We start from the raw sequence: 25130 nt of genomic DNA, 5'->3' as shown, positions 1-25130 counted from the left end.
GCAGAGAAGGTGCACAAAAAGCAAATCAACATTAAATTTAAAATTTGAGAGGTCCATTCAGAAATCTGATAACAGCGGAGAAGAAGCTGCTCTTGAATCTGTAGGTACTTGTATTTAAGCTTCTGTATCTTCTGCCTGACAGAAGGGATTGAAAGAAACAAAGGGATGAATGAAGCTTTCAATGGAGAAATGAACAGTGGCAGGGGTGGTGCCAGGTGATGGTACAGAAGAGGAAAAATAGACACTGGGGATGCTGGGGATATATGATTGAAAATTCATCTTGGGGTCAGACATGACACCAAAGGAGCAAATATTTTGCATCAGCCTTTGACTTTTGCCCAGAAATGGAATGGACTTGGTAGCTAATGAATAGAAATTATGGTGAAGATTGAAAACAAATAGCTTTAGTCTTCCCAGAATTTAATTGGAGGCAAAACTGCACATCCAGTATTTGATGTCAGCAAGCAGCCTGATAATTTAGTCACATTGGAAAAGTTGTGAGAGCTGGCAATGAAGTATGTTATCCTAGCTGGTGATATTACCGGAAAAGTCAGATCCCAACAGAAATTTAGCTTGATAAAGTATATTTTATAGCATATCGGGTAGGCGAGGGCCTAGGGGTATTATCGCTAAACTATTAATTCAGAGACCCAGTATTGTTCTGGGGACCTGGACTCGGATCCTGCCGTGGCAGATGGTTTAATTTGAATCCAATAATAATCTGGAATTAAGAATCTAATGACAACCGTGATACCATTACCAATTGCCAGGAAAAACCCATCTGGTTCACTAACATTCTTTAGGGAAGAAAATCTACCATTCTTACCTGGTCTGGCCTACATGTGACTCCAGACCCACAGCAATGTGTTTGACTCTTAACTGCCCTCTGGGCAATTAAGGAAGGGCAATAAATGCTGATCCAGCCAACGATGCCCATATCACTTGAACAAATAAAAAAGATTGTTTTTGATTTAACAAGGTAGGTTGTAACTGAAATAGAAGTATATAACACTGCAGATTTGGTTTTAACAACAAAACTGAAGTTTTCAATGAAAACAAAATTAAGATAAAATAGAATAACCCAAGCCATTCACATAAAACATAATTTGAAAGATTTTGTGACACTGTAAAAATCCTTTTTATCCCAGTTTCAAGTAATCCATTCAAAGTTCTAACCAAACACTTCTAGTCAGGAATTTCAAATTAAAACTTACACTAAGATAAGCTATCGCCTAACAGTTGTGAACAAACTCCTTTTACAGGAGAAATTGATCTTACATCTAACTTCAACCAGGACTTCAGAGAATTGCAACCAAAAGCATTTCAATATTTGGCTTTTCCCCTAACCGAAAAACAAAATCAATTCTTCATTCTTCTAAACTAAACGCAAGCTAATATTTTTCAATAATCACTCCAAAATATTATAAAACACTCACAATGCAAATAAATTCCCCTTATAACTTCTGGAATCATCTTTCACATGCTGGTATTAAAAAATCCTGGTACCAAAAAAATAGGCAGACGTACAGGTCAAAACCACATATCACTAGTTCAGAATCCATAATGTAAAATAAATGATAGTAATACGTACATAAATCATGCCCCTTATATCACAGGTAGAGCTGGGTGCCATGGTGTCAATGTGAAAAATAATGTTTTTGGATGATGTTGCAATTGGGAAGAGAGGAAAAGGAATAGGTCACAGATAGATCTTTGGGCCATCAAAGGTTACAATTCAGGAGTGGCAAGAGAAGCCATCATAGGTGATACTTTGGCTCCAATTAGGTAGATAAGAATGGAACCAGGCAAGTGTAAACCCACATATACAGCTTGGATGGTGTTTGTGAGACATAGGAAATGAATGGTGTGTTCAGCTTTCCAAAGGTTCAGATAGACTGAGAAAGCAAGAAGGGAATCTGTACCATTGTCACTGTTGTAATCAGTATAATTTTTGACTTTGAGAGCCATTTTTGTACCATGATGGGGTGGTAGAACATGCAGTTGCAGAGAAGATGTGCACACATTTGGGAGGTGACAAGTTCAAAGACTTTGGAGATGGGGTAGCACTTTGCAACAATTATGGGGTCACAGTTTGGTTTTCTAAGAAAGAGTGATAATATCAATTTGAAGGGAAGGAGAGCATTACTTCATATAAGAGAATTGGTACTGTAATAAAAGCATTGGTTCTGAAGAACTAATGAGGTCAGGTGCACTTGACAGTCTTTGACATCAAGGTTGCATTTGACTAAGTGTGACATCAAGGAGCCCTAGCAAAATTGGAATCAATGGCAATGAGGGGCGCAATCCGTACTGGTTGGAGTCAGACCTGGCGCGTTGGAAGGTGGTGGTGGTTGTTTGAGGTCAGCCATCTCAGCTCCAGGACATCTCTGCAGCAGTTCCTCAGAGGATTGCCCTAGCCCAGCCATCTTCAGCTACTTCATCAATGACCTTTCATCATAAGGTCAGAGGTGGGGATGTTCACCAATGATTATATAGTGTTCAGTACCATTTGCTATCCTCAGATACTGAAGCAGCCCATTTTCAAATGCAACCAGATCCAGACAATATCCAGGATTGGCAAGTCCCATTTGCGTCAAGTAAATGCCAGGCTATGACCATCACCAATAAGAGACAGTCTAACCACTGTCCTTTGACATTCAATGGTGTTACTATCACTGAATACCCCACTACCAACATCCTGGGGGTTAATATTGACCAGAAACTGGACTGGACTCGACACGTAAACATAGTGGCTATAAGAGCAGGCCAGAGGCTTAGAGTACTGCGTGAATAACTCACCTCCTGACTCCCCAAAGCCTGTCCATCATCTACAAGGGACAAGTCAGGAGTGTGATGGAATATTTCCCACTTGCCTGGATGGGTGCAGCTCCAACAACCCTCAAGAAGCTTGACACTGTCCAGGACGAAGCAACCCACTTGATTAGTACTACATCTGCAAGCATCCACTCTCCCTACAGCTGAAGCTCAGTAGCAGCAGTGTGTACTATCTACAAGACGCACTTCAGAAATTCACCAAAGATCCTCAGGCAGCACCTTCTGAAGTCATGAACATTCCCATATAACAGGATAAGTGCAGCAGATACATGGGAACACCACAACCTTCAAGTTCCGCTCCAAGCCACTCACCATCCTGATTTGGAAATATATAGTCATTCCTTCACTGTCGCTGGTCTGAATCCTGGAATCCCCTCTCTGATGGCATTGTGGGTCAAGCTAGAGCAGGAGGACTGTAGCAGTTCAAGAAGCCAGCTCACCACCACCTTCTCAAGGGCAACGAGGAACAAGCAATAAATACAGGCCCAACAATAACACCAAAATCCCACAAATGAATAAAAGAAAGAAGAGTTATTAACTCTGTTTCTCTCACTGCAGATGCTGCCAGACCTGTTGAGTATCTCCAGCACCTTCTGTTTTTATTTCAGAACTTTACCGGATCTGTTAACATGAAACTAGAAAAGAAAGTTGAACTGTTAGAAATTTAGTGGAAGAAGGGTTATGGAAGCAGGAGGAGGACCGTGTGTACAGGATAAGCTTGGAAGAATAAATGACCCCCAAAGAGTGAAAGCTCAAGAAAAATCTGAGTTTGTGATATCAATATTGAACCAAAACTTGTTTTGTTTTGAAGCATACTACTTAGTATGGATGATCGATGATAATCCCTTTACACATTGGGGTTATGGGCTAATTTACTGGAATGCCATTTCCCTTTAATAAGAGACTTTAAGAAAATGTATACTTAGTGATATACTCATAATACCCCAAACATTTAAACATTAATCTGCAGCATTCATAAATGTTGTTGAGAATTAGTGATGATAAATAACAGAAACAAACATTGCCATTACATTTTGACTCCACTAGATGGCACTGCTAAAAAGTGGAAGTGGAATTCAAACATTTTCTGTAGTTATAGAACATAGAACATTACAGCACAGTACAGGCCCTTCGGCCCTCAAAGTTGTGCCGACCTGTCATACCGATCTCAAGCCCATCTAACCTACACTATTCCATGTAGGTCCATATGCTCATCCAATGACGACTTAAATGTACCTAAAGTTGGCGAATCTACAACCGTTGCAGGCAAAGTGTTCCATTCCCTTACTACTCTCTGAGTAAAGAAACTACCTCTGACATCTGTCCTATATCTTTCACCCCTCAATTTAAAGCTATACCCCCTCGTGCTCGCCATCACCATCCTAGGAAAAAGACTCTCCCTATCCACCCTATCTAACCCTCTGATTATTTTATATGTTTCAATTAAGTCACTTCTCAACCTTCTTCTCTCTAATGAAAACAGCCTCAAGTCCCTCAGCTTTCCTTGTAAGATCTTCCCTCCATACCAGGCAACATCCTAGTAAATCTCCTCTGCACCCTTTCCAAAGCTTCCACATCCTTCTTATAATGCAGTGACCAGAACTGTACGCAATACTCCAAGTGTGGCCGCACCAGAGTTTTGTACAGCTTCACCGTAACCTCTTGGTTCAGGAACTCGATCCCTCTATTAATAAAAGCTAAAACACTGTATGCCTTCTTAACAGCCCTGTCAACCTGGGTGGCAACTTTCAATGATCTGTGTACATGGACACCGAGATCTCTCTGCTCATCTACACTACTAAGAATCTTACCATTAGCCCAGTACTTTGCATTCTGGTTACTCCTACCAAAGTGCATCACCTCACACTTGTCTGCATTAAACTCCATTTGCCATTCATCAGAAAGCTGTACAAATAAATTTAGTACTTTTGCTAAGAATGTGGAAGAGCTTTTGAAAGTATCTCCAGAACTCTAGTGTAACAGGATTATAATAAGCAGATTTGTATTTCATCGTAGCAACAAATATTCTTTAAATACTTCATATGCAGCTTTTCTTTTTGGGTTTGTAATATTTCTCACTATAATTTCAGTTATCCGAGCTTTTCCTGTGTAGTTAATTAGGTGTCAGACTTCAGATGTAACTACGTTTTGTTTCACTTCACTAGCTATAATATTGTGTTTAGGGGTCTGCGATGTGGACTGAGCCTATTTATTCCACTTGCCAACGTTGTCAAAGAATGACCATTTCCAAACATGACTGGGTTTTAAATAAAGTAACAGCTGTCTACTTTACAATAGCTGAGAGAACTTTCCACACTTCTGAGAACAAAAAAAGCTCCTTATGTATGTAGATTTATCTACAAACTTTTTTTCTTTTAAATTTGCTTAAAAACCTGGTGACAGCATTCTGATTTCTGGAATGTCATGATTGTGTGATGAAGTTGCAGTTTAGTTAGTACAAGCTGCAGTGAAGAATGCCAAGAATCAGAAACTGCTAAAGAACAGTATCTCATGAGCACTGGCTGAGGTTTCTAGTTTCCATTAAAAATTGTGAAGACTTCCTTTTGCCATTATCTTTTTCAGTCTCTTGCTGCCCAGTTTTCATCACTTAACTTAGATTTTGTGTCCTTCTAACTACTTCTATTAAAAGTTATGTCTTAAACAGTGTACATCTTTTCCCATCAGATGAGTAGTTTACTTTAGTAGCTTCCAGGACATTTTATATGTAATTTTTAATGATGAATACTAAAGACATACAGCAAATATAGAGAAATTAAATTGTTAGTGTTCTGAGCAACATATTTGTTTTGTAGCATTTGGGGTTTGAGGGAATCCTATTTAATAAAGCAGATGATAGGGCTGGGGGATGCTGGCTGTTGTGTGTAAAGTAGAAGCTGAAATTTGTTCACTAATTTGTTCAACGTAATTTGACCAAGTATTTATATCAATTTTGTTTCTTTCAGAAGGCATGCACTAGTCAAACTGGAGACAATGGACAGGCAATTTTCAGTAATTTTTGATAATGGTCTTCCAAGAGTGGGTTGCATTCACTTTGTTTCTCCCAATCTCTGTACAAATATTTTCCTTATAGAGCCATCGAGTCATACGACATGGAAACAGACCCTTTGGTCCAACTAGTCTATACTGACCGTGTGCCCAAACTAAACTAGTCCCACTTGTGTGCATTTGGCCCATATCCCTCCAAAGCTTTCCAACTCATGCACTTATCCAAATGTCTGTTAAATGTTCTAACTGTACATCCACCACTTCCTCTGGCAGTTCATTTCACACATTAACCACTCTGTGTAAAAAAAAGTTGCCAGTCATGTCCTTTTTAAATCGTTCTCCTCTCATCTTAAAAATGTTTCCCATAGTTTTTTGAACTTCCCCACCTTAGAGAAAAGACCTTTTCTATTCACCTGATCTTTGCCCCCTCATGATTTTATAAATCTCCATAAGATCACCTCTCAAACTCCTGTGCTCCAGTGAAAAATGTCCTAGCCTGTTTTTATAACTGAAACCCTCTATGCCTGGCAACAATCTTTTCTGATCCTTTTCCAATTCAGTAATATCCTTCCTATAACAGGGCGACCAGAACTGCACTCAGTACTCCAGAAGAGGCCTTACCAACGTCCTGTATAAATTCAACATGACATCCTAACTCCTGTACTCAAAGGTCTGAGCAATGACGGCAAGCATACTAAATGCCTTCTTAACCACCGTGTCAACCTGTGATGCAAATTTTAAAGAATTATTTACCTGAACCTGTAGCTCGCTCTGTTCCAAAAGACTACTCATTAGGTATATAAACCCTGCCCTTGTTTGTTTTACCAAAATGCAAAACCTTGCGTTTATCCAAATTAAACTCCATGTTCAGGTAAGGTTGTAAATATGCTATCTGGGGAGTAACAAGTATGAACCGGCACCTTAGCATGCCATTGCACGTCAACACTGCAGTGTAAAATAATCATAACATTTAAAATAAGCCCTCTCAAATTCCCCTCTGGGAATTAAAGTAACAAAAGCAAAGTGTTCAGTACGTGCTGGCTATTTTCCCCTTTGTATCTAAAGCTATCCTTAAAGTTTATTAGATTTTTACTTGTGAATCTGATAAAATGTGATTGACTTTGCTGATTCTTTTAAATGTACCTCAGAGTTGTCCACTTAAATTTAGAACTGTATTCCGTAACTTCCTCAGCTTCAAATCAATTTACATGAACTTGGTGAAATCAAACATATCTAAAGAAATGCTGGACACTTTTTCTGGTATTTCTCATTTTCATTTAACTTTCTCAGTTTTTTAATCTTTATATGTTTTTCTCAGGAGACCGGCTAGTTCTGTTTTGTACTTAAGGTACAGTGCTTTTTGTGGCCTTTTTAACTTGATTGTATATGCTTCTAGCGAGTTTTGAGAAGTTCTGTAGCTCAGGTTGAGGTTCTGGATGTGAGTTTGCTCGCTGAGCTGGAAGGTTAGTTTTCAGACGTTTTGTCACCATTCTAGGTAACATCATCAGTGAGCCTCCGACGAAGCGCTGGTGTTATGCCCCGCTTTCTATTTATCTGTTTAGGTTTCCTTGGGTTGGTGATGTCATTTCCTGCATTGGTGATGCCATTTCCTGTTCTTTTTCTCAGAGGATGGTAGATTGATTTGGAGCCAATGTGTTTGTTGATGGAGTTCCGGTTATGCTTCTAGGAATTCTCGTGCGTGTCTCTGTTTGGCTTGTCCTAGGATGGATGTGTTGTCCCAATCAAAGTGGTGTCCTTCCTTAGCTGTATGTAAGGGATACGAGTGATAGTGGGTCATGTCGTTTTGTGGCTAGTTGATGTTCGTGTATCCTGGTGGCTAGCTTGCTGCCTGTTTGTCCAATGTAGTGTTTGTCACAGTTCTTGTCACAGTATGTGTTTCTCTTTGAGAAAATTGGGCTGTTTCTTCAGAATGGAGCAGATTACAGAATATTTGATTTAGGCATTTAAAATTATGAAGGAATGAGGCATGGCAGAGAGAAATCAATCCATTTCTAAAAGGTACAGAATGTAGATATTAAAACTACAAGCATTCAAACAATAACAGACTGGAAAAGGCCTTTTGGTATATCCAAACAATTGAAACTAGTTTAGGAGATCACCCTGAATCTGATCATTCTGAGCATCATCTATCCTTCTTACAATGTGATATCCACCACAACCAGAAAGAGACTTGCTCTTTCTTGAAGAAATGCAGCCATCTGCTGTCCACCACTCAAGATGATAGCCTGTTTCAAAGGTTTACTATTCTCTGGAAAACAAGTCAACATGTGACATTGATTCCTGATATAGTCGTATATCACTTAAAATTGTGAATCTTGGAACTTCCTAACCTAATTATTTGAATAAACTATCTACTATGATCTTATGATCCTTTTGAGTATTGATCTAACTATACATCCATAAATCTAACTTCCCTAGTGTGTAGATTTCCTGCTGTTTTAGCTTATCCTGATAGCTAAAATGCTTTTATCCGGCAATTAGTTTAATGTTCTGTCTCTGAATCCTTTCTAAAGCTTCTAAATTACCAACTATTTCAGTCTTGTGGAAGCACAAAATAATTTTATTTATTCATTGGCAACATTTATTGCCCAGAGGGCATTTAAGCAGCAGCTACATTGCTGTGGATCTGGAATTGCATGTAGACCAGTCCAGGTAAGGACAGCATTTTCCTTCTCTAAAGGACATTAGTGAACTAGACATTTGACATTGGATTCATGGTCACTATTACATTCTTAATTCCAGATATTTTATTGAGTTCAAATTCCACGATCTGCTCTGGTGGGATTCAAACCCAGGTCCTCAGAATGTTCTCTGGGTCTCTGGATTAACAGTCCAGTGATAATACCACTAGGCCAACATCTCCCTCTCTGAGGGGTAGAGTTTGGATAAGAAATTTAACAGAGCAGGAGAAATGCTATATATCAGAGTAACAAGTGCAAAATCTGTTCTTGTGACATTGTTTGAGGGATAAAAGTTTGATGTCTTGCCACAGAATCTTTTTATGTCTTTCTCACTGAGGTCCTCTATACCTGGCAACTGTGTAGCCATTGTCGATTTTCAAACCCATCTGGTTCACTAATGTTCATCAGTGAAGGATATCTACCATCCTTACCTGGTCAGGCATACATACGACTCAGACCAAAAGCAACATGATTGTCTCATAACTACCCTCTCAGCATTTAGGATGTGTAATAAATATTGGCCTATCCAGGAATGCCGCTTCCCCATGAACGAAGCCTTTAACTTATTTACTTTGTGATCATTTCTGTGCTGGAGATTCTTGGACAGAATCTGTTCCATCCCAGTGGGCGATCTGTCCTGAACTGCAGCAGTGGGTAGATTCAGTATCGAACCCACTCCCTTTTTGTTTTGTAGCAGTCAGTGTTAAAATTAAATGCCTAGCCACGTGACCAGCCAGTTTCACGGCTTCTGTGAAAGGGCAAATATTTGAGGTAGATGTGGGAGATCGCTTAAGGAGGGTAAGGGAATGCAGAGGTGACAAATGGTTGAGGGGCTGGGGGTGGCAGGTACATAACGTTAGACCAGCTGAAAGTGTGAGGGTTGCAGGTGAGTAACAGGTTAGGGTGGCAAGTAGTTGAGGATTAGAGTGCCTGTTTGGTGAGAAGAGTAGAGCAGTACAAGGATTATAGGGTGCTTGAGTAAGTTCACCTACAATAATACTCAAGAATCTTGACACTTTACAGGATAAAGCAGCCTACTTAAATAGCATTTCATTCCCCCACCTCAGTATTCACTTCCCTCACCATATGTGCACAGTGGTAGAAGTGAGTATCATCTTCAAGATGCACTACAGTAACTCAGCAAGGCACCCTGTGAACCCATTTCTTCCAAACCTGTGGCTTTCACCACTTAGAAGATACATGAGAATCCCACCGCCTGCAGATTCCCCACCTACACACTACATCACAATTCCTTCACAGTCACTCGATCATAATACTGGAATTTATTTCCACACAGCACTGTAGATATACCTACACCCCAAAGCCTGCACCAGTTCAAGAAGGCAGCTTCATTAAGGCAGTCAGGGATGATTATAAGTGTTGGCCTCGCTTGCATCACCCACAGCTCAAGAATGACTAATTAAATAAAGAGGTGCCAGACAGATGTCGGGTAAGTTAGGGTGATAGGTGGATGAATGTTTATGGTGGCACTACGGATTAGTGGCTAGGATGGCAGTGGATTGGCAAATGGGTTAGGGTGGCAAGTGGATGAGTTGGCAGGTACTAGATATGTGGACAAGTGTTTCGGATAAGTTGAGGATGCAGGGGTCAGTAGAGTAGTAATCTAGAATTCCAGACAAATGTTCTGAGGGCATAGGTTTAAATCCCACCACGACAGGTGGTAATTGTTCATAACCTGAAATGTTAACTCTGAATTCTCTCCACAGAGGCAGTCAGATCTGCTGAGCTTTTCTAGCAATTTCTGTTTTTGTTTCTGATTTCCAACATCCGCAGTTCTTTCAGTTTTTATCATAGATGGTAAAAAATTGATTTCAACAAAGACCTGGAATAAAAAGCCCAGACTAATGGCAATCATGTAACCGTTGTTGATTGTCAGGAAAAGTCCATCTGGCTCACTGTGTCCCTTAGAAAAGACAATCTGCCATCCTTACCTGGTCTGGCCTATGTGTAACTACATGGAGATGTTTCATTGGAGCAAGGAGGTGTTCAGATGTGCGAATGTTAGATTGGGCCGTGAAGATTGTCGACAGGTGGGGATTTGGTTGAGGCTATGTACATATCAGGCCAGATTGTGTGTAAGGTGTTGGGCAGGACTATGATTCAGTGAGTAACGGGTTTTGGATCACGTTGAGTAAGAGGTGTTAGGGTCAGGGCGTGGGAGAGAGTCACAGAATTTATAGTTGAGAAGATCCATATTGTGTCAGTTACTCAGTTTGATAGTTTACCTGGGAGTTAGAGAAGGTTTTTGATACTCTAACTTTTCCTGAGTAAGTATTAATTTTCATTATGTTGAAACCCTCAAATTGTATAACTCTTAAGGTCCTTTTTAAGATAATATCCCATTGAAATTTTAAATCACCTGTGCAGACCTTTTCTTGTGTTGGGATTTCTATGTAGGTCTGATGTGTAGCTCCAGTCCGTACTGCAGAAATGACTATCTGGCCACTGGAATGTCTGAGCCATTAACTCTGCTTCTCTCTCTGCAGTATTTTGCTTTTAACCTTCATTTTCATGGTTTGTTTCATGCAATACATTCTTCAACTAAGTTATTGTGAAAGTTTTGTTTTCAGTTTTACCAATTAAAGTATAAAACTGATATCATATTTTGTTTAATTTTTCAGGGCACAAAGTTTTCTGGGAATTCAGTTGGATTCCCTCAAGCTCCCCAGCGTTCTTCTGTTCGGCGATCATACGGGAGATCGAAGCGTTTCAGTATAACCCGGTCCTTGGATGATTTAGAGGTAATTTTAAAAGCGCTACAATCCAAAGAACTCTGATCCGATGCAGATATAAAGTATTTTGACAATAGTACAAATTTTAATTCTCAAATGTAAACCCCGGGAGATTTGGAGGCTTCCACCCAAAAGTCTCAGATGCTTTTCATTGCTAGACTTCATTACTATCCCCCAGGTAGTAGCCAAGTTTGAAAAGAAATTGGCTAATGGCTGATAGGCACAAATGATGCACATTTTAAAAGGAAATCAGTGCAGTCATTTCCCACAATGAGGGTTGGTGTGGAGTTTGGAAGTTTTGTACCTGAGATAGGAGAGTTGAGGTAACAGAGGTTTAGGATAAAAAAGTTTTTAGAAAATATTTTGGCTATTAATTGTTTGGCAGCTTTCATTGATCAGAACTATCATTTGCTTCCTAGTTAGTACAAAAAGAAAATTACTGTGAAGTGGTGTTGGAACAGAAAGCATTTTGCTTGAATTTATATCCTGTGCTTCCTGGTTTGTGTTGAGTGCGTTCAAGTTCCCTCCGACCATGTATTGCAGCCCCAAATCTGCCTCATTTAGATTATAAGTGTCTTTTATTGAGGTTTTTTGGAAGTGTTGCAATTCAGACATTTGCAAACAAATCTTAAATGAATAAAGAAATAAACTGACGAAATTTGCAAGGGAACCAAATTTTTCCTAAGTTAGACTTGCAGTATATCGATGTGTGTACTTTGAAGTATTAGCTGATATGGCCAATATTTTGCACATCTCAAGGAGATTTGTTGAGAAACCTACTGTTGCCAATTATAATTTGCCTTTTATTATCTGTATTGCTGTAGAAGAAGGGGTACAATAAATCTTCAGGCTGCAGCTTGGAACTGGATTGTGTTCTTTTAGGTAGTTGGACAAAGTTGCTTAACAAACTAAAATATCAGATCTTGAAACCCTATTTGCCTGCCATTTTCAGTTTCGTCTTAGATGTACAATAAACATGAAAGATCAAAAGCAGCAATTTTATTTAATTATATGAAGTTAGCTACTTGTTAATGGGCTTTGCCGTACTGTACAAATACTTCTCATTGCCAGCAGAGTACGTGGCTCAAATATTGAAAACTCCCTCCTGCGGAAATGTTGAAATTTCATTCTTGGACTTCATGGTTTTAAGTATCCCTTTTGTTGCAGTGAAAAGCTGAATAAATATATTTAGCAGATATAAAATAACAATGTGTTGAGTACAGACTTATTTTGTCTTTGTTTAAAATTCATACCTTTTTTTAAAGGTATAAATTACGATTTAACTGTTTACAATATTTGTAGTACTCTGCAATAATAAGACTGATCAACTGAAAGTACAGTTCAGACTATTCATTTTTGAATATAGTTTTTAATATTGTGGAAAATGTCTGCAAGTAGTCTTGCCAGATCCTGTCTAACGACAAAAAAATGGGGTGATTACCTTGCAGGGATTAACAATATAAGCCTCCCAACAGTCTCAGGGCAATAGTGGACCAAATATGTATCCTAGGAAGGTGCCAGAGAAGCAGGGTTATAGTTGTATAGGGATTCAACTTTGCTAATGTTAACTGGGATTGCCTTAGTGTGAAAAGATTCATGGGTGAAATTTCTAAAGTGCATCTAAGAGACGTTTTTGTGCCAATACATGGATAATCCTGCTAGAGGTGGGACAGAATGAAGCCAGATGAGTGGTTGAAGTTCACTGGATTGAGGTACATAAAATTCTCAGAGGCGTACACAAAATATACCCTCCAGAGTAGATTGTGAGAATCTCTTCCTCATGTCAGACATGTCTAAGACCACAGGGTGTAAATTTAAGGTGAAGAACAAGTGGTTTGGAGGAGATCTGAGAAAATATTTTTTCACCCAGAGGAAGGGCCTGTTTCCACACTGTAGGGATTCTGTGATCTGTGCTGCCTGATAGTGACAGAGGCAACATTTAGAAAGCATCCTGATAAGTACTTAAAATGCCAGGGCATAGCAAGCTCTGGACCAAGTACAGATGTGTGGAATTAGTGTAGTTTGGTATTTGTTGGTTGGTGTAGACGTGGTGGGCTGAAGCACCTGATTCTATGCTGTATGACTCTGTGGAACAAAGAGACCAAGGTGTACAGGTGCATTGTTCCTTGAAATTGGAATGGTGGCTCAGTGGTTAGCACTGCTGTCTCACAGTGCGAGGGACCTAGGTTGGATTCCACCCTCTGGTGAATGTGTGGAGTTTGCACATTCTAATCCGTGTCTGTGTGAGTTTCCTCCGGGTGCTCTGTTTTCCTCCCACAGTTTGAAGATGTGCAGGGTGGGAGGTTTGGCCATGCTAAATTGCCCATAGTGTCCAGGGATGTATGGCTAGGCATGATAGTCATGGGACATGCAGGGTTACAGGGAAAGTGTAGGGGAGTGGTTCTGGGTGGATGCTGTTTGGAGGGTTAATGTGGACTTGTTGGCCCAAGTGGGCTGTTTCCACACTGTAGGGATTCTATATTCTGGAGATGGTGGGTAAACAGTCTTCTGAAGAAGGCTTTTGGCATGCTTGCCTTCTTTGGTCAGAGCATTTACAATAGGGGACCAACATAGAGATTGCTGGAAAAGCTCAGCAGGTTTTGGGTCGAGTGACCTTTCCTAAGAGGAAGGGGTCACTAGACCAGAAATGTTAACTCTGATTTCTCTCCACAGATGCTGCCAGACTTGATGAGCTTTCTCAGCAATTTCTATTTTTGTGTCTGATTTACAGCATCGCAGTTCCTTTAGTTTTCATTGACTGTAGGACATCATGTTGCAGCTGTGCAGGGTATTTGTTAGGCCACTTTTAGAATATTGCATACAGTCTAGTTGCCCTCCTATAGGGAGGATGATGTTAAACTTGAGAGGGTGCAGAAAAGATTAACAAGGATTTTGCTGGGGTTGGAGAATTTGAGCTATTGGGGAGGCTGAATAGGATTGGGACCTTTTATCCCTGGAGTGTCAGAGGCTGAATGGTGATGTTATAGAAAGTTATAAAATCGTGAGTGGTATGGACAGGGTAAATAGACAAGGCATTTTTCCTCGGGTGGGGGAGCCCAAGACTAGAAGGCATAGGTTTAAGGTGAGCAAGAAAAGATTTAGAAAAGATCTGAGGGACCATTTTTTTCATGCAGAGGATGGTGCAGAGACAGAATGAGCTGCCAGAGGAAGTGATGAAAGCGAGGACAAGTACACCATTTAAAAGGCATCTGGATGGGTACATGAATTGGAAGGGGTTAGAGGGAGATGGACCATATGCTGGCATATGGGACTAGGTCAGATTGAGATGTCTGGTCAACATGGATAAATTCAACTGAAGGGTCTGTTTCTGTGCTGTAGACTGTATGATGATTTCCCAACAAAATAAGAAAGCTACAATCAGGCAAATGGTGCAAAACTCAAATGTGAAGGATTCAGTTGATCTTATAAGTCACACATGGTTTTTTAAAATACAGGATCCATATACTTTGACCTTTAGCCCTTTATATCTTTTATATTCATTCATGGGTTGTAGGCATTACTGTCAAAGTTAGCATTTATTCCACATTCCCAATCGACCTTGAGAAGGTGTTGGTGAACTGCCTCCTTCAACTTCTCCAGTCCAAATAGTATGGGCATACCCACCATTCTGTTAGGAAAGGAGTTCTGGGATTTTGACCCATCTACAGAACAGTGATATATTTCCAGGTCAGGAAATGTGTGTGGCTCGTTCATGTTGCTGTGCATCTGCAGCCCTCATCCTTCCTAGTTTTTTGAAGGTGCAGTCATAGGACCTTTGTAGAGTTGTTAGAGTGCATCATTTAGATGGTACGCACTGCTCCCACTGTATGTCAATGATTGAAGGAGTGAATTTTGAATGTGTTCAAAGGGCTCCACTCAAACGGGCTACTTTGTTCTGGATGATGTTGATCATCTTGTATATAGGCAGATCTGCGCTCATTCCAGGCAGTCGGAAGGTATTTCACCACATCCCTGACTTTACGCCCCAGGATGTTGATAGTGGGGATTTGTCAATAGTATCTTATGATTACTATTGGTTTTAAAGAAAAATGTAGAACTTTTAACGTTTATTCTGTTTTGGTATATGGTCATTACTGAGAAGGCCATCATTTGTTGTCCGACCCAAATTGGCCTTGAACAGTGAGCTTGCTAGACCATTTCAGAGGGCATTTAAGATTAACCAAAGTGCTAGGGTTTCTGGAGTCGCATGTAAGCCAGACCACACAAAATAGCAGACTTCTTTCCCTAAAGGACATCAGTGACTCTTACCTTCATAATAATTGATGATGGCTGTTATGGTCACCATGACTGAATAACTTTAAATTATAGAAATTAATAATTAAATTTAAATTCTATCCATTGCCATGGTAGCATTTGAATTCCCAAAATATTAGCGTGATGTCTGTATTACTAGTCAACTGATGTTACCACCATGGCACAGTCTCCCTTATAATTGCTGTGGGTTTTTAAACAATTTATTAACCTGCTCACATTGATACTGTATGTTGCAGTTACAGACCTCTGTCAGTTGATTGTAAGCTTCAGCAGAGAAAAGCCTTATGTCATATTGGTTATTCCTTTTTCAGATTGAGGTGAAGTGATGTGACTCCTTTAGAATGAATGAATCCACTTACATGTGCATATTCCAATATTTCTTATAAAACCACTAATTTTTGAGTTGTTATTCAAATGGCAGGCCTGTTAATGGAAAATTCATAAGGGCCCTGGCAGGGTTGATGTTGAAAAAAATGTTTCCCCTGACTGATGAATCTGGAGTTCGAGCCACAATCTGACAATAAGAGTTGGCAGTTTAGAATTGAGATGAGGGCAAAGGATTGTGAACTTGAATATGGATATTGATTATATCGAGGGCGGGGCTGATAGACTGTAGGGCACTGAGGAATATGGGAAAGTATGGGACAGTGGAGTTGATATAATAGGTCAGCCACGATTTAACAGAATGGTAGAACAAGCTCAAAGATCTAGTTGACCTAGCCTCACTTTTGTTTCTTGTGTTCTTTCAACAGTGTTAGAGTTCTAATTATAAGGCATATAATGAATTTATTGTACAGGGGAGACACTTTCTCAGTCAACTTCATGCTTGGTCATTATCTATGAAGAGGACTGTTAAAATTTGGAACTTTTAACAGTCTTGCTTGTGCACCAGGATCTAGATTACACAACCATTTACAATGAGTTGTGTCTGCGCATACACCTGGGTTCCAACCAAGGAGAAAACTGTAAATAAGGGCTGCTGAGGCATGTTGCTTTGCCGAGCCTAGAGTATGAATTAAATTCAGTTGAATCACTTATTGTCATGTGCATTCAATATGAAAATACAATGAGAAGTGTGTACCTTTGCCGTACATACATGGCGCCATTCACATTAACTTAGAATAAGACAGAGAGAATAAGATAACTTAAGAGAGCCCAACTTTCCTTTTAATTAGATTAGATTCGATTAGATTCCCTACAGTGTGAAAACAGACTCTTCGGCCCAACAAGTCCATACCGCCCTGGAAGCATCCCACCCAGACCCATCCCCCTATAACCCACCTACCCCTGAACACTACGGGCAATTTTAGCATGGCCAATCCACCTAACCTGCACATCTTTGGACTGTGGGAGGAAACCGGAGCACCCGGAGGAAACCCACGCGACGCTGGGAGAATGTGCAAACTCCACACAGACAGTCGCCCGAGACGGGAATCAAACCTGGGTCCCTGGCACTGTGAGGTTGCAGTGCCAGCCACTGTGCCGCCTACTGCCACAATCCTACTCAGGGATTTCCAGCCCTCCCCATCCTCTGCCAGAATTCCACTCTGGGCTTTCCAGCCCTCCCCATGTCTCTGCCAGAATCCTGCTCCGGGTTTTCCAGCCCACCTATCCCTCTGCCAGAATCCTGCTCTGGGCTTTCCAGCCCTCCCCATGCCTCCGCCAGAGCTCTGCTCTGGGATTTCCATGTCTCCGCCAGAGTCTTGGTCTGGGCTTTCCAGCCCTCTCCATGCCTCCACCTGAGTCCCGCTCTGCGATTTCCAGCCCATGCCATGTCTCCACCAGAGTCCTGCTTCAGGCTTTCCAGCCCACACCATGTGCTGCCGATATCCCACACTAGGCTTTCCTGAAGTGTGAAGCAGTTATTCAGACTTTTAGTATGAATGTTCAAATAGTGAAATAAATGCCAATGGTTTTCGATTAAAGTAGAAACCAAATTGATTAGGAACAGAAATAAGCTCTTCAAACAAAGGAGTTCAAGTAGGCCATTGAGTGTGCACCATCATTTAGGGAGGCATGGTGAGTGCTGGAAAGCCCGGAACGGTACTCTGGTGGAGGCATGGCTGATTTGATAATCCTTAACACCACTTGCTTGCCTTTTCCCCATAACCCTTGATTGCCTTACTAATTAAAAATCTGCTTCACTTAGCCTTGAAGTTACTTAATGACTCAGCCTCTACAGCATCTGCATAAAGAATTCCACAGACTATCCTTTAAGAGATGTTATTCTCATTTCTGTTTAAATGTATGACCGTTCACTCTGAGATGATGCCCTCTAGTTCTCGACTCTCCACAAGGGGAAGCAACCTTCCATATGTATCCTGGCAAGTCTTTGAACAACCTTTTAAATTTCAACTGTTTTATGAAAAATGTTAATATTTTAATCTTAATGGACAATTTGATGTTCCATGAATACAAAATCATTTTTCAAAACCTGATTTATGATGACCTTAGTATGCTGTTAAAAACGTAGTTACACTTTATTCATCAAGCTGAGTTAAAGTGGAAGTTTCAATCAATTAACTGATTGTTTTGGCACTGGTGCAGTTTGGACGTATTTCATCACTACGCCAGCTGGAATGGCATTAAATCATACATAGACTTTAGTTGCTGTGAGTTTACATGGAGTAATGGCAATGTGCACTGTTAGTTTCTCCATTATTGTTATTGGAAATTCTGGACCATAAATTTGTCTATTGCATCTTACTGGATTATTGAAATCTAATAACAAAGTGAATTAATAATGAGCCTGCATTTAGAAGTTTAGTTCAATAAGTCTGATGATCTGTTACTTTTTTAAAGAAGATATTTCTACAAGTTTGAACTGGCAACTACTGAGTGAACTGATAGGGAAAGCAAAGTTTCAATAAATTTCCCAACCAGTGAGACTTTGACATTAAAATTTATTGCAGATTCATACTCAAGCACATACATTTTCTGATAAATGTCTAAATTAGCACGTTGCAAAAATGCAGGGTTTGATTCTCCTTTGCTACCTCTTGTCAACCTTAAGTTGCAATTAAAGGTTAAAAGATTCCTTAGTGACAGAATTATTTTGTCCATTATTGGGTTTCTTTGCTGAGCATGCTGTTCAACATTGTTGTGTAGCCTGAGGGTATTTTACATGTTAAGGCAGTGAACAGCTGCAGAAATAGTATGTAGTGTGACGATAGACTACACGGAAGGGAGGAACCAGAGAAACGATTGGAGTATTATCAGACAGACTTATTTTTTCACTTGCCATCTTAAAAAAAGTCATATTAAGCAGCCTCTTTCTAAAGTCCATGTGCTGTAATCTGTGCCCAGGACATTTTCTGAAAACTTCTCAGTACATGGAGCATATTTTCATAGACAATCGGGTAAGAAAAACCATTGTTCTTTGCTTGACTGGGTGTTCGACATAAGGAATACACTATTATGAAAATGTTTACCTTTCTAAAGATTCTTACAATGCTGCTTAGAGTAGTATGGTAAGAAAAAAGTAACTAGTAATTTTACAATACTTTTTAAAATACTTTATAACTTTTTGGTCATTTGTCACATCCTATTATAAGTAACAGGAAACAAAAACACCTAGAATATGACATCTGGTTTAAAGTTTCATGTATGTTTGGCTGCCAATTAAGCAGTAACTCATGACTGGTCTTGGATCAGTTTCTTACTATGTATTGGTGTACAGTAAATATAAGAGGAATTTCTAAATATTTAAAAACTTGAGAGAATCCTCAGAAAAATCATACTTGCCTTTAAAAAAAGTAATTTTCTTTTTATTGATATAAACTATTAAGAAACATTTATTTGGTTTCACAGAATTAGAGCATCATTTGTAATATTTTAATCAGACTCTAGGGGGTAGTAATACCTTTCTGTATATTACCTAGAGGAAAAGGTTTGCCATTTTAATTGGTATTGAATTAGGTTTTCTGCTTGAAGATCAGCATTATAAGCATTTATGTACATTATCTTAGGTTGAAGTTAAGTATTGAATCGATTTATATTTTAGTTCTACAACTGAAGTGAAGTATTTATAGATGTTATAATAGTGCTTTTATACATTGCTGAAGATGGCTGACATAGTTTATCTGAGATAATGGGAACTGCAGATGCTGGAGAATCCAAGATAATAAATTGTGAAGCTGGATGAACACAGCAGGCCAAGCAGCATCTTAGAAGCACAAAAGCTGACATTTCGGGCCTAGACCCTTCATCAGAGAGGATGATGAAGGGTCTAGGCCCGAAACGTCAGCTTTTGTGCTCCTGAGATGCTGCTTGGCCTGCTGTGTTCATCCAGCTTCACACTTTATAATCTCTGACATAGTTTGTCTGTTAGCCCTATTTTGACATCAGCAAGTACAAGTCAATGGAGCTTCTGGGCACACGTTCTTGCTTTTGTTTGCAAATTTTGCATTTCCCATGTTGTACTAGCAGTGAGGACTGCTAATGAATGATGTTTATTGCACCTTCCTGCTGTTATATAAGATGTGGCAGTCCAGACATTAAAGTAGTGTCTGGGTCAAGTCTGGTTTTGCTAGTAGCAGGATTATTTTCCATTAGTGTGTATTAACTCGAATTATTCTTCTAAAAATAGCTTGCCTAGCATTTTGTGCTATAGCTAGTTTGCCTGTAAACATATTCCTCATTTAATGAGGCATTTTCTATTACTTTTCAAGTTTGTAAATGACAACTGCAAAAGATTTTTTTACCGTGTCCTCACTAGTTGTTAGAAATTGGCTCATCTGACCCTTGATTTTCCTTACTACTCTATAGGGGATAACAATCCGCTGACCATTTGTTGTATTATAGTGAAAATAAGTGGATGATTGCATGGTGTTGTACATTGTTCATTGAAAACACAGCAAACTGCCACATTTAATATGTTCAAAAACTATACTCAGCCAAAAGCCCCTAGCAACTGGTCTTAAGTCTTGTCTGCAGAGATATTTTCCATACAGATCCATGTGTCTGACCATGCTGGCTGAATTTTATCTTGTACATCAGAATAAACTCCAAATTCTCTCCCACTATTAATTTCCTTTTGTTTTGCCTCTGTCACATTATTATGATCGTTGTATTATTGCTAATTGCCAAAATACCACCATTATGAAGACTTATGCTTCAAATTCTATTTGAGACTGTTCTGAAGCTTTCATATATCTTTTTTTTAAAATTCATTTGTGGGACATGGGCATCACTGGCTAGCCAGCATTTATTGCTTCTCCCTATTTGCCCTTCAGAAAGTGGTACGGAGCTGTCTTCTGGAACCACTGTGCTGTAGGTAAATCCACAATACCCTTAGGAAGGGAATTCCAGGATTTTAACCGAGCGACATTGAAGGAATAGCAATATATTTCCAAGTCAGGATGGCAAGTGGCTTGGAGGGGAACTTGCATGTGATGGTGTTCCTATCTATCTGCTGCTCTAGACCTTCTAGATGGAATAAATCATGGGTTTGGAAGGTGCTGTATAATTTCTACATTGCATCTTGTTGATGGTACACACTGCTGTTACAAGCATTGGTGATGGCGGGAGTGAATGCTTGTTGATACTTACGAAGGTAAACCGAGCAGGTTACTTTGTCCTGTATGGTATCAAGATTCTGGAGTGTCGTTAGAGCTGCATTCATCCAGGCCATTAGGAATCACACTCCTGATTTGTGCCTTGTAGATGGTAGATGCTAGAGAGTCAGGAGGTGAGTTACTTGCTACAGTATTCCTGGCTTCTGTTCTGCTCTTATAAGCTGTTGTATTTATATGAAGAGTCCAGTTCAGTTTCTGGTCTATGGTACCCGAGGCTACAGACTCTACTTGCATGTTGATGTCTGTTGGGCCTCAGCTATGATATCTCTCTGTCATTGTATCAGTGGCTCCTCCTCTGTTGTGTGATTGTTTTCTGATACAAGAACCTTTTCCGTACTCGATGTTAGACTTTACCCTATGCTTTCTTACTGTCTAGTGGGGAGTCCAGAAATAGGGTCACAGTCTAAGGATATATTTAGGATTGAGATGAGGAAAAATTACTTCACTTTGGGAGAGGTGAGCCTGTGGAATCCTCTGCCATAGAAAGCAGTTGGGGCGAAAACTTTAGTTTTCCCAAGGAAGAGTTTAATATCATTCTCAGTGCGAAAAGGATCAAAAAAGGGAGAAGAGAGAAAGCAGGAACAGGATGACAGCCATGATCATATAGAATGGTGAAGCAGACTCAAAGGGCTGAAGGTCCACTCCTATTTTCTACATTGATCTTTTCACCCTATTCTGTCCGTCCGTGGACCTTCCTTTTGGCAATCATCCTGAACATTCAACTAATATTTAAACATGCTGAAGCAATTCTGCATATCTCGCAGTAGTTACATTCCTCCACCCGTTAGATTCCTTTGGAATATATTTCACCTTGGTTCCCACTCTACGTAAATGGCCTTCAAATGTACAGCTCTAACCTGTGTGTCATGATTATTCACAGTATCATTACCTAGGCCTTGATCAACCCTATTCTCGTCTTCAGAGAATTCATCACAAGTCACATGAGGTACACATTGCCAAATATGCTTCTATCAGCTGCACAGAGTTTCAGAGTTTGAAACTAATCCCAATCTCTAGGAATGAACCTTACCAGTTGTATGCTACTGTCTTATAAATGTGACTGTTACTTACCCAGGCTCATATGAATTTCATATGACATCGTTTTTTAAAGTACACTAATCTTCTGAAATATGTTGTCTCTTGGATAATTAAACACAATGCCTCAGAGTTCTCTGAATTTTCCCCAACAGGCCACATGAAATTCTATCTCCTCACATGCAAAGTATTCAATTGTGCAGAAATAAATTGAGCAAATTGTACCATCTTCTAGAGCAGGTGGGCTGTCATACTGCTCAGAGTTAGTTTGGGATTTTGCCCATTGACGCCGTTATGGGAATTGTATCTTCTGGCCACTTGAAGCAATGTTTTTGCACATGTTTGTAAATTTGCAGTCTGACTCCTCTTTTATGCTGCATTTTATTGAACACCTCATGACTCAACATTGCGTTTGATAACTTCCAGACCAAAAGCTTCACAGCATTAACACTGCCATCTGTTTTGATTGAGAGATAGCAAGAACTGCAGACACTGGAGTCAGAGACAGTACACTGTGGAGCTGCAGGAACACAGCAGGCTAGGCAGCATCAAAGGAGCAGGAAAGTTGACATTTCGGGCCGGGACACTACTTCAGAAATGGGGAGGGGTGAACGGAACTAGGAAATAAATTGAGAGAGGAGGGGTGGGGCAGGGCAAGGCAGGTGGGCTAGTGATAGGTGAATGCAGGTAGGGAGTGGTGCGGAATGGTCAATGGGATAGGTGGGCGGATAGCTGGGAGAGAAGATGGACAGGTTGTGTCAGGTCAGGAGTCAGAAATGAGAGGGAGGGTCAGACCTGGGATGAGGCCGGGGGGTGGGCAGATTTTAAAACTGGTGATTTCTATGTTTAGGCCATCAGGCTGTAGCCTCCCTAGGCGGGTGGTGTCCTGGCACTGGAAGAGGCCTAGGATGGACATGTCACCCAGGGACTGGGAGGGGGAGTTAAAATGGTTGGCAACCAGATAGTGTTGTTTGTTTGTTTGTTTGTTTGTTTGTTGCATACAGAGTGCAGATGCTGTGTGAAAGTCTCCAAGTCTATGCTTGGCCTCACTATGTAGAGGACGCCGCGTCGGGAGCAGCGGATACAGTAGACCAAGTTGACGGATGTGCAGGTGATCCTCTGTCTGATGTGAAAGGCTTGCTTTGAGCATTGAATGGAGGTGAGGTGGGGAGGTCTAGGGGCAGGTGTAGCACTTCATGCTGTTGCAGGTAAAGGTGCCGGGGGTGGTAGGGCTAGTGGAGAGTATGGAGCAGACAAGGGAGTCACGCAGTGAGCAGTCCCTACAAAAGGTAGATATGGGGGGGGGGGGGGTGGGAGGGAGGGAAATATCTCTTTGGTTGTGGGGTTGGATTGTAGCTCATGGAAGTGATGAAGAATGATGTGTTGGATGCAGTGGTTGGTGGGGTGCTGTGTGAGGACAAGGGAGATTTCTGTCTTTGTTTTTTTGGGGGGAGGAAGTTTGAGGGCAGAAGTGCGGGAAATGCAAGAGATGCAGTTGAGGGCATTTTTGATCACTGGAGAAGGGAGGTTGCGGTCCTTGAAATAGGAGGACATCTGTGTTATCCAGGAGTGGAATGCTCCATCTTGGGAGCAGATGCAGCAGAGGTGGAGGAATTGTGAGTAAGGGATGGCATTCTTGCAGCAAGGTGGGTGAGAGGAGGTGTAGTCCAGGTAGCTGTGGGAGTCGGTGGGCTTGAAATAGATGTCAGTGTTGACGCAGTTACCAGAGATGGAGACAGAGAGGTCCAGGAAGGAGAGGGAAATATTGGAGATGGCCCAGGTGAATTTGAGGTTGGCGTGAAAGCTGTTAGTAAAGTTGATGAACTGTTCAAGCTCCTTGTGGGAGTATCAGGCAGCGCCAATACAGTCATCAATGTAGAGGAGGAAGAGTTGGGGTATAATGCCAGTGTAATAGTAGAAAAGGGGATGTGCCACATGTTCCAAGAAGAGGCAGGCATTGCTTGAGCCCACGTGGGTACTCCCACTTCCTTAAGACTAAGTAGGTGGCCATAGAGAGAAATCAGAGTTAAAGTTTCAGGTTAGGCGACCCTTCCTTGGAACTGAGTTAACTCTGATTTCTCTCCACAGATGCTGCCAGAACTGCTGAGCTTTTCCAGCAATCTCTATTTTTGTTTCTGATGTACAGTATTTGCAAATCTTTTGATTTTTATTAAGAAACTAAGATGTGAAGCTCTAATCTGAAGAATGTTGGTTGCTTACTGCTTTATTCTTATAAATTTGAAAATGGAGATTAAATCAAAATTGCTGCCTGCAGCAAACCAACATGATGAATTAGTAGGGGATCAAACCGAAGAACCCAGTGATTAGCGTTTAACACAAGATACATTGGCTGAATAGGCAAGCTATTTGGAAATAGAAACATGATTTCTTCCCATGTTAAGCTAAGATAAAATCTATATTATCATCGAAAGTGGTAGTTTGATTTTCTGCTTCTGATAAAGTTGGACATCTTTAACCTATGGAGATCATTAATAGCGGATTCTTCTTTCAACTGTACTGGAAAGATGCTGTATAGCAGCAGTCATCGCATCAAGCATTTCACTGTATAAGTGCATATGCAAAGTAACATACTTGAGGAGAAAAGAAAGGATTTCTACCAGAAAAGGTAGACTTCAGCATCTTACATTAAACTACACACTTCTACTTACTCGGTGCTTAACATGGCTGGAGTTTGATGTAAACAGAGCAGTTTTAAATTGGAATAGGACTGAGAATGTGCTTAGTGTTGCCTACTGCTAGTCTGCCAGATTATTTGTTGAAATCAGTCCAGCTTCATTCAGAAGTGCAATACAGAGTTATAAAATTAAGGAATACATTTTATAAAGCAGAATCAACAAAGAAAATACTTTGAAATTCTTGGTGGAATTTTAAATAGAGCTTATCAATCATTTAGAGGTGCTCCCAGAGTAGGTAAGACAACGGGAAAG

General features: G+C 40.4%; 1 protein-coding gene across 3 annotated transcripts in view; it reads left to right on the top strand.

Annotated features, from left to right (window-relative positions):
- The window catches only part of rgs12b (regulator of G protein signaling 12b), a 246225-nt gene that overhangs the window by 60159 nt on the left and 160936 nt on the right, over positions 1-25130 (top strand). For all 3 annotated transcript variants that reach the window (XM_059644885.1, XM_059644886.1, XM_059644887.1), the window contains exon 3: positions 11186-11305. In XM_059644885.1, the coding sequence (XP_059500868.1) occupies positions 11186-11305 (120 nt within the window). The remainder of the gene's footprint in view (positions 1-11185; positions 11306-25130) is intronic.

Source organism: Stegostoma tigrinum, chromosome 3, assembly GCF_030684315.1.
Source record: "Stegostoma tigrinum isolate sSteTig4 chromosome 3, sSteTig4.hap1, whole genome shotgun sequence".
In the NCBI taxonomy this organism is placed as follows: Eukaryota; Metazoa; Chordata; class Chondrichthyes; order Orectolobiformes; family Stegostomatidae; genus Stegostoma; species Stegostoma tigrinum.
The sequence above is the reverse complement of the archived record's forward strand: the minus strand, read 5'-3'. Positions and strand labels throughout refer to the sequence as shown.